General features: G+C 32.8%; 1 protein-coding gene across 1 annotated transcript in view; it reads left to right on the top strand.

The window, feature by feature from the left end:
- The window catches only part of LOC143069494 (uncharacterized), a 213,191-nt gene that overhangs the window by 47,859 nt on the left and 151,695 nt on the right, over nucleotides 1-13,637 (top strand). The window contains exons 16-17 of the mRNA XM_076244168.1: nucleotides 67-151; nucleotides 3,990-4,084. Of these exons, the coding sequence (XP_076100283.1) occupies nucleotides 67-151; nucleotides 3,990-4,084 (180 nt within the window). The remainder of the gene's footprint in view (nucleotides 1-66; nucleotides 152-3,989; nucleotides 4,085-13,637) is intronic.

Genomic DNA, 13,637 nt, shown 5'->3' with positions numbered 1-13,637 from the left:
ATTACTCTATGTTATTATCGGTATTCCAGAGGCAATTTTGAATAATGATCATGTTTTATTTTACAGTATACATAGTCGGAACTGTAGGAGCTTTAATTGCAATTATCATTCTCGTTGGAGCAGTTCTGGGTACTTGTGTCATCTTAAACAGGTACATATAAACAACTTTATAATATGCCCTTACATGTACTAACGCATCCCGACATGTTACACATGTGGAACAAAACAGCATATCCTTCAAGATGGGTCTATTGTGAGGTTTTTTTTGCTAAAGATTAAGCTTTCTCTAAACTGTATATATTATTTTTTGTCTTTTCTAATTTTGACTTTTGCTTCAAACTAGTACTGTTTTAATGGACAAAAAGATGCTAACCTCAAAGTCATAAGTCAATCCAGACCATTTGTAACCTTCGTTTTTAATGGCTTCAATTTTTCTTTAAAGAATACTAACATCCATGAATTAAAAAACCAAAGGGTATGTAAATGTTGCTCAAACCACAAAAATTGATACCCATTGAATTCAAGTACTTTCACAGTAGATTAAACCGTTGGTTTTATTGGTTGATTGGTTTTTTCACTAGTTATTTAGTGACCGTTTATAGCTAGCAGTTCGTCGTGATCCAACGGTTTTTGTTGCCATATCTCTAGATTTCTATAAATTATGTGTTTTGATTTTAGTCGTTTCTAATTTTCACTTTTGCTTTGTCTGTTCTAATGGTCAAAAGTCGAAAATGAAATGACAATACCATTACTGAAAGAGAAATGACAATACCATTACTGAAAACAAAATGACAATACCATTACTGAAAACGAAATGACAATACCATTACTGAAAACGAAATGACAATACCATTACTGAAAACGAAATGACAATATCATTACTGAAAACGAAATGACAATACCATTACTGAAAAAGAAATGACAATACTATTACTGAAAACGAAATGACAATACCATTACTGAAAAAGAAATGACAATACCATTACTGAAAACGAAATGACAATACCATTACTGAAAGAGAAATGACAATACCATTACTGAAAACAAAATGACAATACCATTACTGAAAACGAAATGACAATACCATTACTGAAAACGAAATGACAATATCATTACTGAAAAAGAAATGACAATACTATTACTGAAAACGAAATGACAATACCATTACTGAAAACGAAATGACAATACCATTACTGAAAACGAAATGACAATACCATTACTGAAAGAGAAATGACAATACCATTACTGAAAACAAAATGACAATACCATTACTGAAAAAGAAATGACAATACCATTACTGAAAACGAAATGACAATACCATTACTGAAAGAGAAATGACAATACCATTACTGAAAACAAAATGACAATACCATTACTGAAAACGAAATGACAATACCATTACTGAAAACGAAATGACAATACCATTACTGAAAAAGAAATGACAATACCATTACTGAAAACGAAATGACAATACCATTACTGAAAACGAAATGACAATACCATTACTGAAAAAGAAATGACAATATCATTACTGAAAACGAAATGACAATACCATTCGTTGAAAAAGAAATGACAATACCATTACTGAAAACGAAATGACAATATAATTACTGAAAACGAAATGACAATACCATTACTGAAAACGAAATGACAATACCATTACTGAGGATGGTGTCAGGAAGTGCACGTGAGATCTAGCTTTTTGCGCATTTCATTAGAAACCCGTTTATACGTCGAAGTAAGTTTAAACATATTTATTTATAGTGTATTAGAAACAAGTTTTGCAACTTATATTAACCCCTTTCCACTTTGCGGGTGCGAGTGCTGCCTTGTAGCGGCATAAGCTTGCTCTTTTTCCAAATCTACAAGGGTGTCTTTTAAGTGAAAGAGATATTGCTCTCTCTTAAAACTGGTCAGCCATTTACCGTCCCCTTCCGACGGACTATAATCGTTTTACTCAAGACCATACTCGCAAATGGTGTCAAAGGAGAGCCGAAAATTCAGTCCTGACATTTTCATCCCTGAACGGGAATCGAACTAGGATTTTTTGTGTTAGTAGTCCGATGTACTACATGTAACCCCTACACCACGTCGAAAAAGGTCATGTTGATAATGTCAATTTATGATAATTTTTTATTAAATATGATTAATTTTAAGCAGAGTACGATTTATCCCTCCCTCCCTAAAACTATATACGTTTGCAAAGGGCCAGGTGAGCTTTCCTCATCACTTGTCGTCGTTGTCGTCCTTCGTCGTCGTCCGTCGTCATCCGTCGTCGTTAACTTTTACAAAATCTTATCCTCTGAAACGACTGTGCCAAATCAAACCAAACTTGACCACAATCATTATTTGGGTATCTAGTTTTAAAAATGTGTCCGGTGACCCGGCCAATCAACCAAGATGGCCGCCATGGCTAAAAAAAGAACATAGGGGTGAAATAAAGATTTTGGTTTATATCTCTGAAACCAAAGCATTTAGAGCAAATCTGACACGGAGTAAAAATGTTGATCAGGTCAAGATCTGTCTGTCCTGAAATTTTCAGATGAATTAGAGAATTCGTTGTTGGGTTTCTGTCCCTAATTTGGTAATTTAAGGACATTTTGCCGTTTTTTGTTATAATCTTGAATATTATTAAAGATAGAGATAAACTGTAAACAGCAATAATGTTCAGCAAATTAAGATCTACAAATAAGTCAACATGACAAAAATGATCAATTGACCCTTTAAGGAGTAATTGTCCTTTAAAGTCAATTTTTTTTTTGTAAATTTTTGTGGTCTTTTACAAAGATCTTCTCCTCTGAAGCTACTAAGACAAATTTAATCAAACTAGTCCAGAATCATCATCAGGATATCTTGTTTAAAAATGTGTCCGATGACCCTCGCCAGTAAATCAAGATGGCCGCCATGGCTAAAAATAGTACGAAGGGTAAAATGCAGTTTTTGGCTAATATCTCTGAAACCAAGCATTTAGAGAAAATCTACTGGTAATAAAATTGTTCATTAGGTAAAGATTTATCTGGCTTGAAATTTTCAGACCAATCAGGCAACTTTTTGTTGGACTGCTGTCCCTGAATTAGTAATTTTAGGAAAATTTTGCAGCTTTTGGTTTTTATCTTGAATATTATTATAGATACAGATAAACTATACAGCCTCTAGTATAGTATCAAAATCTGATTCACGTCACCTCTAGAAAAAGGCAGTTTCACTTTAGTGACTAATTCAATTGATGTTAATTGTTTAGAAAGAGGTTTCGATGAGAACTTGTAAGACCCAACAATGTAATAGTATTGGTGAGGACACTTTTCGTCGGGAACAACAATATCTTTGTCATAGAAGAAGGACATATAGTTTGCAACATTATGATCTCTAAAGATTGATATAGGATTGGTATTAATTTGTGCAATCAGATTTGTAATAACAACTTCACATTCTTAATCAATTCGTAAATAGTATCTTCGTATTTTTATCGGGTTTAATTAAATGCGACTGTCATACAAGTGTGATGTTTGACTAGCTATCAAATCAGGTTTTATTAACCATGTTTTACACAAGGTAATGATTTTACCAAGTCTGGTATACGACAGTTGTCTTCTGTTATGTTTGATGTGTTGGAGCTTTTGATTTTGCCATTAGATAAGGTTGTTCACTTGCAAAATAGTACCTTACATGTTGATACTGGTAAACGCACTGTATGTTCATCCATAGATTATTATGGATACAACAAACTTATTCCCTTGCGGATACTAAGGTCTAATTGAAAGAGGATACTTTCATTGAATTTATCAAATCCTGGTTTTCGTACTTTTAAATGAAATAAGAATAAGGCCTTAATATAAAATTGTGTTTCTTTTCAATATTTTATGAATCAAATGCCTTTTTCATAAAGAATTAAACACATTCCCACATACCAACATTTGAAAAGCCAATCCGCTTTCCTTGATGTTCACCCCGTTTTATAGTTATAACAGTGTGTGTCTATTTAATTGCAGAATGAATCTGAAGAAAAAGTCAAGGATAGAACCACTGGACAGAATTAATAGGAGGCAATTTCCAGCTATGCCACTACGACATGGGGGACATATCAGTTGGTATTAGTATTCCCGTCTTAAGGCGCAATACTGATACAGCATTAATGTCATTACCAACATCTCCGTTAAAAATGTTTTTGCTATGGCATATTATCTGTATTTATTAAATATTTCTTGGTAAACAATGCTTACCTTTGCTCATATCGATAGTCAATTTATATCTAGTAATTTAGTGAAACATTTATTGCGAGTTTGATATTCCATTTGGTTCAACCGCCATTCTACTGTAGGCATTGTGCGACATATATTGCACTTAATATTTTGGTTTAGTTCATAAGTATTCTTTGGAAAATTTCGAATGTTATGTTTATTAACAACGTCTTCTTATTATCATTTTAGAAATAATTGATGCAAGCTATACTTTATTGTAGTTTTAGCATAGGTAGGCATGATTTTCGTGATTATGTTTGCCCGTGCGATAGTGAAGGCTATAATAACATGAATATAATGCCTACCCATGTTAAAACTACAATAAAGTATAGCTTGGGTCAATGATTTCGATTCTAAATAGGACAATTAGGGTAGTTTCTCTGTCCGATTAGTATAAGTGTAAAAGCGTTTGTGTAGACTCTTCCATGAACCTCCTATTTGCCACTGAACGTTAAGCAACCAACAATAAAGTAATCCATGAACCTCCCTTTTTTGTTTGTAAATAAGCAAACGGCTGGCACTGTGATTTTTCAAAGGGAGGAGTTTGAACAGCCAACATGAACGGTTGTCGAATCTAGGTACAATATGTCGATTTCGAAATGCAACACATTACAGTCATAATAAATGAATAGGTAACATCATCTGCACCATTTAAGAGTTTGAAATAGTTATCAAAGGTACCAAGATTATAAATCAATACGCCAAACGCTCGTTTCGTCTACATAGAAAGTGTTTAAAGTTAAGGAAATATATTAAGTGCATGATAATTTGATAAAATTCATTATTCTGAAGAAGTTAATATATGCATGTGCAAACAAATTTTAGATTTAGAGCATCGGTTTGTTCATAAAGCGAAAGAAGCACGTTACATTAAAATATAGCATTATTGATATCATTTAACACTATTTGAGAATCTGTCTGTCAAATTAAGTGATTGCATCACTATAAAGATTATATATCAAGTATATCTCAAAATGGTCACTTTTCCAATGTTTTTTTGTCATTTGAAAAAACTTCCTAAATCAAGGCGCAACATTATGTCTAAACGTTTACTGTTTGGAATAATCGAACATAGTGATGCTGTGAACGGCTTCTCGTGTTTGTTTATAAAACGTCATATTTAACGCTTATAATAACAATATGATTCATTGTAAACAACATTATAAACCGCTATATTTACACTCTAAACTAGAATATAACTTTATCACTGAACTAGTACACATTTTGCTTGGGGCCGGCTGAAACACACCTCTATGTGCTGGAGGTTCTCCCTGCATTGGAGACCCAATGGTGGCCTTCGGCTGTTGTCTGCTCTTTGGTAGGATTGTTGTCCCGTTGACACATTCCACATTTCCATTCAAAATTTTATCTGAATTATCCCTAAAAATTATTTTTCAAGTACATGTATGTAATGAAAACTTCAACCATCTTTTGTCATGCACGTATACCATGTACAACATGTATCAATTAAATCTAGCAATGAAAGTAATATAAATATTATTCAAGAAATTAAACATTTTAAATACATATTATTTGTACGTTTAATTATAATACTGTATGTTATCGATATAATGTGTAATAGAATTTTTTATATGTTTCTAATTAGTATTGTTGCTTTTGGTTTTGCTCTGCTAAATAGTTTTTTATTTCCTTTTTTTATTTCCCCTATTGTATGCAAAAAATGTTACGATTATATTCGATACAAAGTTTTTTTTTCTTTTCTATTTTGTATTGTTTGTTCAATTTTGTATACATGTATCTACTATTTACTATAAACCCGTATATCTGACGTTTCAGTATTTCAGTATTGTAGATAACGATGTATTGCGGTATTAAAAAAAATCACCAATTGAATATACTAGTCTTATAATTGCCTACGTTAGACATGTTAGACGGGCTGATGTAAAAGTTATCTGTGACAATCAACGTAATAGAGTGGTGAAATATATCAAAGGGAATTCAAACTCATTAGTTGTAAATGAAGAGTGTTCAAAGGCAAAATCAATTTCGAACTGAAAGGCATTTTAGACCAAAAAATTTTAAGATTTTGGCATTTACAGATAAGATAGTCTATTTAAGAAATAATCCATATCGTGATTTTACCACGGGTTGGCCCTTTCTGACAAATATTTTACCCTGAGCGATAGTGAGGGGTAAAATATTGGCATAATGTGACAACCCGTGGTAAAATCACGATATATTCAAGCCCCCATGAATTATTTCGATTCTAATAGGACAAATACGGCAATTTTTTGGATCGAAGCACTCTAGGTGAAGGCATTATTAAACTATTTAAAATAGCATCTAGTCCTTTTGTCTTTTGTTGACTTCTTTTCTTTTTTTATTGTGTTGACAATGTTTGCCTTTGTTGTCGATCTTAACTAGATTGTTATCTGTTGACTGGGTAGTCGTCTTCTGTTGGCAAGACTGTCTTGTGTTGATTAGATTATCTTTTGTGACTTAATTGTCTTATGTTGACTAAATTGTATTTTGTTGACTATATTGTTTCCATCTTGAGTAGGTTGTACATGTGAAAAAGGTTGTCGAATAGGTTGTCTTTGAGTTAATTTAGTTGTATTTTGTTAAACAGGTTGTCTTTTGTTGACCAGGTAGTCTTTTGTTGACTAAGTAGTATTTTGTGGACTAAATTTTCTTTTGTTGACTCGGTTGTCTTTTGTTGATTTAGTTGACTAGGTTGTCGTTATTTTACTAGATCGTGTAATGTTGACTAAATTTATTTGTTTATTTTACGACTTGAGTGTCTTTAATTGACATGATTGTCTTTTGTTAACTAGGTATATACATTTCATATGTTGGTTTGGCGAATTTTGTTCAGATGATTAGTATTATAATATTTTGTTTATGTTTAAGTGAAAAATATTATTTAATGCACACTTATGAGCATTCCAGTCTAAGGAAGGGTTCTTAATGTGATTTTGACTCCTTTATCATGTTTATTACAGTAATAGATAGTACATTCTAGTAAGCAAGAACGGTGTTCATAGACCTTAAGTACGAAATATAGTCAAATATCAAATGAGCAAAACAAAAACTATATCAGTGTAATTACAGTTATGCACTCAATCATGAAACGCAGGCTGTTTTCCATACCATGTTCTTGTTTTATGCTCGGAATTGTCATATTTAATATATTTTCGAATAGTTGAGTTTATAATCAATCACCAAGTTTGTTCAACCCTTCGTTCGTCTTACAAATGCACATGTCATCAATTGTAACCTTTGAGCATAATAGTTACATAGTTGGTCAACGGCTTGCCCATGGTCCGAGTCCAGAGTTTTGGCAATTGGCGACTACATGTTTGCTGATACTTTATTTGGTACGAAATGTTTAATTTCACAAAGTATTTTCGTTACTTTTTGAACGAATCGATTGATATTAAGTCAGCAGTTTGACAGCACAAACTTTGAACGTGTACGCGGCTTTTGAGTGTGTGAAACACCTTTGATTACTTGCTTATTACTATAAGTAGAGATATGTTTAAAACGACAAACCTTATTTTTTTATACAGTTCTGTTAATATGATATATGAAGCAATGATAGAATGTATTGAGAAGATCAATCATTTACAAAATGAAGAAGGATTAACAATGATTGATTGGTTAAATGAAAATATGGTTAATGATTATTTGAATAACATATGCGACATTGAACTACTTTTTTTTATTAAGGTTGACATATTTTAGCGTTTTTTTAAATATAGACATGATTGCACGTTTATGAATAGGATATATATTTCCACGTCCTACACCAACTAGACATGTCTAGGCGTACAGCGTACTTATATGAACATTCTGTTTAAAAATATTTATTTCAAGTGGATTTTAACAAGTTTTACAACTTATAATTATATTAATCCCTTTCCATTTTGCGGGTGCGAGTGCTGCCTTGTAGCGGCATTAACCTGCTCTTTTTCGAAATGTACAAGAATGTCTTTAACGTGCATGAGATCTGGCTCTTTCTGAACACGTATGAGCCTTCCGACGGACTATCAGCGTTTCGCAAGACGTACTGTACTCGCAAATGATGTCGAGAGAGAGCCAAACATTCAGTCCCTGCATTGTCTTTTAATAACTATGTTTAAACTAATTCTTCCAATTTTTTTTATTCCATAAATAACATTATTAAGCTTTTGAAAGTCGCTAATTGTATCAGATTTATAGAAAGACATTAACAATCAAAACCAAGGAGTAAACAACAACTCACAAAACCAAAAGACATTTACATCAACAGTTATAAATAAGAAATAAGAAACAACACGAACTCCACAAAAACCGGGACTGAAATCAGGTGCTCCTAAAAGGAATATTGTCATGTAGCACATTTCGTAATTTAAATATCATTCACAAAGATCTATATTTCCATGGATAAAAGAATGCCGTTCAAGGCCACCAATGTCTTTGTCATTACTAAAAAAAGCGGAATGCACTAAAGATGCTTGATTTCTTGATTGACAACATATTTGTAACGTTCGGAGGACGTGTTTTTCAACAGACTGTCGGCATCCCAATGGGAACAAACTGTGCCCCTCTACTTGCCGACTTGTTTCTTTATTATTATGAGGCTGACTTCATGCAGGAACTTCTTAGGAAGAAAGATAAGAAGTTAGCAATATCCTTTAACTCTACTTTCCGCTATATACATGATATCGATGACGTTCTTTCACTAAACAATTCAAAATTTGGTGACTATGTGGAACGCATCTATCCCATCGAATTGGAGATAAAGAATACTACAGATACAGTTAAGTCGGTTTCATATCTTGAATTACATCTAGAAATTGACAATGAGGGTCGGTTGAAAACAAAACTTTACGACAAAAGAGATGATTTCAGCTTTCCAATTGTGAACTTTCCATTCCTAAGTAGCAACATTCCAGCAGCACCTGCATACGGGGTATATATCTCTCAATTGATACGATATTCCCGTGCTTGCATTTCCTATCATGATTTTCTTGATAGAGGGTTACTGCTCACAAGATAGCTATTAAACCAAGAGTTCCAAATGGTAAAGTTGAAATCATCCCTTCGTAAATTTTACGGACGCCATCACGAGTTGGTTGACCGTTATGGAATAACCGTTTCACAAATGATATCGGATATGTTCCTTACGTCGTAACTACAATCCCCTTCCCTTTCATGAATGTGACCTACCGAATTAGACTATTTACCGGATTTGTAATCACATAAGCAACACGACGAGTGCCACAAGTAGAGCAGGATCTGCTTACCCTTCCGGAGCACCTGAGATCACCCTTAGTTTTTGGTGGGGTTCGTGTTGTTTATTCTTTAGTTTTCTATGTTGTGTCATGTGTACTATTGTTTTTCTGTTTGTCTTTTTCATTTTTAGCCATGGCGTTGTCAGTTTGTTTTAGATTTATGAGTTTGACTGTCCCTTTGGTATCTTTCGTCCCTCTTTTAGACTCATTAGTCGACAACAAACTGACAATGTAACGAAAAAAAACCAACAAAGAACAAATAACAGAATTAGAACACACAGCATAAAACAACAAAACAACAAAAACCTAAAAAAAAACGGGATTCTTCTCAAGTATTCCGACAGCGCAAGCAGATCATGTTCCACATGTGGAGCCTAACATGCTGCTCATGAAAGTACAAATCGATCGATAAATCTAATTCGATAGGTCACATTCGAAGAAAAGAGAATTCGAATGTGGTTACAAAGATATGAACATATCAGTTGTCATTTTTGAAACAGATGCATAATGGCACACCAACTGGTGATGACGTCCGTAAAATTACCGATTGAAAAATTTAAACTTCACTGCTTGGAACTTTATGATCAATAACTGCCTTGTAAGCATCAATCCTTCATCAATATAATCATAAAAGGAAATGCTTTTGGATGTTTGAAATATAGATATATCTAATTAGTTTATCTTACTACCCAATGACCAACCAAATGACTGTTACAATTTTTGTTTACATAGTTCTAGGACCGCTGGTGCCGAAGCAGGTTGTATTTTTGGTATTTCGGATCAAACGACGATGATGCATCAATTTTAGTGCATATTTTAGTATTTGACTTGTCTGTCTTGTATCACGTAATTCAAATCTCGAGACAATTTGAAAAATCGCTACCTTGTTGTGAAAACATTCCCTTCACCTCATTTTGGAAAAAACAATGGTGATGTCTAGTAACTTTAGTTGCACTTAAGTTATGATTGCTTATTCTTTAAATAGCTTTACAGAACGGTTTCATCCTCGTGTACGTAATGCTTATGTGGATTTTTTTGGGTGACGTACATGAGAGGATTAGCGTTTGAAGAGAATTTCCGTTTAAGACAGCACATGCAGTATGAAATTTTTCACAAGAACACACTGTTTAAATTTGGTGTATCTGATTTCAATCAATTCAACGAGTGTAAAAAAGACTTGAAAGAAATCACCAAATGAACGCGGTCATTTATGCGTTAGCGATTTAAAAAAAAAAGATTCTCAAAAATCTTTAGATTTATTACCGAAAACTTTAGACTACTGTGCTGATATTGCCGTATATGACAAACAGTCTTTAGCTCATATTAAACATGTTAAACAATATTTAAAACTTTGAATTAATTTAGTGCTTTTGAAGATTTGTTTTTTGATGCTGAACTGAAGTCCGAACTGTTTGAAATACTTAGTATGTTCTAGGAATAGATTGTGTATTATGTGTATTTAGTAAAAACTTTTTGAAATAATGGTCCCAAATCCTCGTACCTTACTTGGCCCTTACATTTTTTTTTTCAAACGGTACTGTGTTGGTTTTATGTACACAAAACGTTCCTATGGCAAACCAAATGTAAAGGCTTGCTATTTTGCGCCTGTCCCAAGTCAGGATCCTCTGGTCTTTGTTAGTCTTGTATTATTTTTAATTTTATTTAGTTTCTTGTGTACAATTTGGAGTATAGTATGGCGTTCATTATCACTGATCTAGTATATATATTTGTTTAGGGGCCAGCTGAAGGACGCCTCCTGGTGCGGGAATTTCTCGCTGTATTAAAGACCTGTTGGTGACCTACTGGTGTTGTCTGCTCTATGGTCGGGTTCTTGTCTCTTTGACACATTCCCCATTTCCATTCTCAATTTTTTTTGCTTGATTATATTTATTTTGTATTATTTACACGAGCAGCTACATGACCAACAGGTCATATATGTTTTAAAATAATTGATACATGTATAAGAAAAATGGTAAGGCAGCAACTATTTGATTTTCTGGGGGGGTGGGCTATGAAATTTTTTTCCCGGACAAACTTTTTTTTTCGCCTTCGGCGAAAAACAATCTATTTTTTTGGCGACAAGTCGACAACAATTTTTTTCTTTCAATTTTAGCATTATATATAGTGGCAGCTAAGGGTGAAACAAACAATTTTTATTCTCAGGGTTGAAAACAAATTATTTTTTCTAAAAAAAACCGGGAAACAAACTTTTTTTCCAAAAAAATCCATAGCCCCCCCCCCCCCCCCCAGAGAATCAAATGGTTGCTGCCTAATACAAACTAAAATAGGGTAACGCACATTTTTTGCGAAAATAATTTTGATGTGTAATTTTTTATACAATATAAACGTTAACCAAATCACAAAACATAAGCAAAAGCATAAACGAAACATACGCACATTTATCACGGATAAAGATTTCTTTTTTGTTACTGAAATTTCACTTGTCTCTAGATTGCCCCTCTATAAATATGTACATTTCAATTTCCCATAGAATTCCCTTTACAGATAAAAAGTGTCATTTTTACTATGAAGATCCGTATAAAGTATATCTTTCAAAATGGTTCATAGGCACTACTTTTTACAAATGTCAAAATAAAGTGTTGTGCGCCATATTTTAAATATTTATATGCCCTGAAATTCTTGGTTTAAAATAACACTTAAGTTTCCAGTAATCCACTCTTAACGTTTGATCTTCCTCAAAATTTAGTGTGGTCGTTATCCATGCGTATTTATATAATAGTAAATAAACTCATCATAGATACCAGGACTAAATTGTGTATATACGCCAGACGCGCGTTTCGTCTACAAAAGACTCATCAGTGACGCTCGAAACCAAAAAAATTAAAAAAAAGGGCAAATAAAGTACGAAGTTGAAGAGCATTGAGGATCAACATTCCTAAAAGTTTTGCCAAATACAGCTAAGGTAATCTATGCCTGAGGTAGAAAAGCCTTTGTATTTCAAAAATTCAAAATTTTGTAAACACTTAATTTATAAATATAACCATATTAATGATAGTTCATGTCAGCACATAAGTGCTGACTACAGGGCTGGTGATACCCTCGGGGAAATGAATCTCCACCAGCAGTCCTATGTCACGTCTCTATAAGATGAAACATGGAGATCATATTTTGAACAATATATACTAAACAAAACAAAATTATCTTCTTATATTATACATCTTCCTTAAAGAGGTGTGGTTTGTTAAATAGCTGTAGTTATTAAATGCAACATATATTAAGTCTATGTTTTAACCAAACTAATACTTATAAAACGTGTTCCTGTTTACATACAGTATAATTACTGTTATAACTGCACTTTCTTTCAATTTCTTTGATTATAATTTATGCCATGTTCATTCAAAGATGGACAAAAGATACCAGAGGGACATTCATACTCGTTAATTGAAAATAAACTGACAACGCAATGGCTGAAAATGAAAAAGACAAACAAACAATAGTACACATGACACAAAATTACTACAAGGTAGTTGTTAATATATGCATAACATAAAAATAACAACAACAAAAATTTCTATGTCAATTTTGATAAAATTGTAGCAAGGAATATTTTGGAGTATTACACTTACTGATATAATGTTGATAGTAATGTATTCCTTGTTATTATTAGCTTTTACATATGAATTGATGTTTAGACATGAGAACTCAAGATTTTGACCCTAGCAAGTGTATGCCCCATTATTATCAGCTTTTACAAATGGAGTGATATTTAAACATGAGAAACTGGAGAACATGACCCTATCAAGTGTATTCCATGTTATTATTAGCAAGTATATGCCCCGTTATTATGAGAACTGGAGAACTTGACCCTATTAATTGACCCTATTAATTGTCAAAGTAAATTAATATTTATGTCTCAATAATACTTTCATAAATCTTGAACATAAATATTATCAATTACATAAGATCCATAAAGTAATGAAAAATCAACTTGGTATATTTATATGAACGATTATACGTGTAATACTCAGAATAAATAAAATAATATTATGTAATATATAGATAAGGATAACTATTTCTTAATTTGAAAAATAGTTATGGAGGGGGCTAAAATAAGATGCTTTAAACTGTCCCCTTGACCAAATGAAATCGTTTAGAGGAACAGTTTATCGTGGATACAACAGCATTTTTATAGTTAAAACCT

Source organism: Mytilus galloprovincialis, chromosome 3, assembly GCF_965363235.1.
Source record: "Mytilus galloprovincialis chromosome 3, xbMytGall1.hap1.1, whole genome shotgun sequence".
Taxonomy (NCBI): domain Eukaryota; kingdom Metazoa; phylum Mollusca; class Bivalvia; order Mytilida; family Mytilidae; genus Mytilus; species Mytilus galloprovincialis.
The sequence above is the reverse complement of the archived record's forward strand: the minus strand, read 5'-3'. Positions and strand labels throughout refer to the sequence as shown.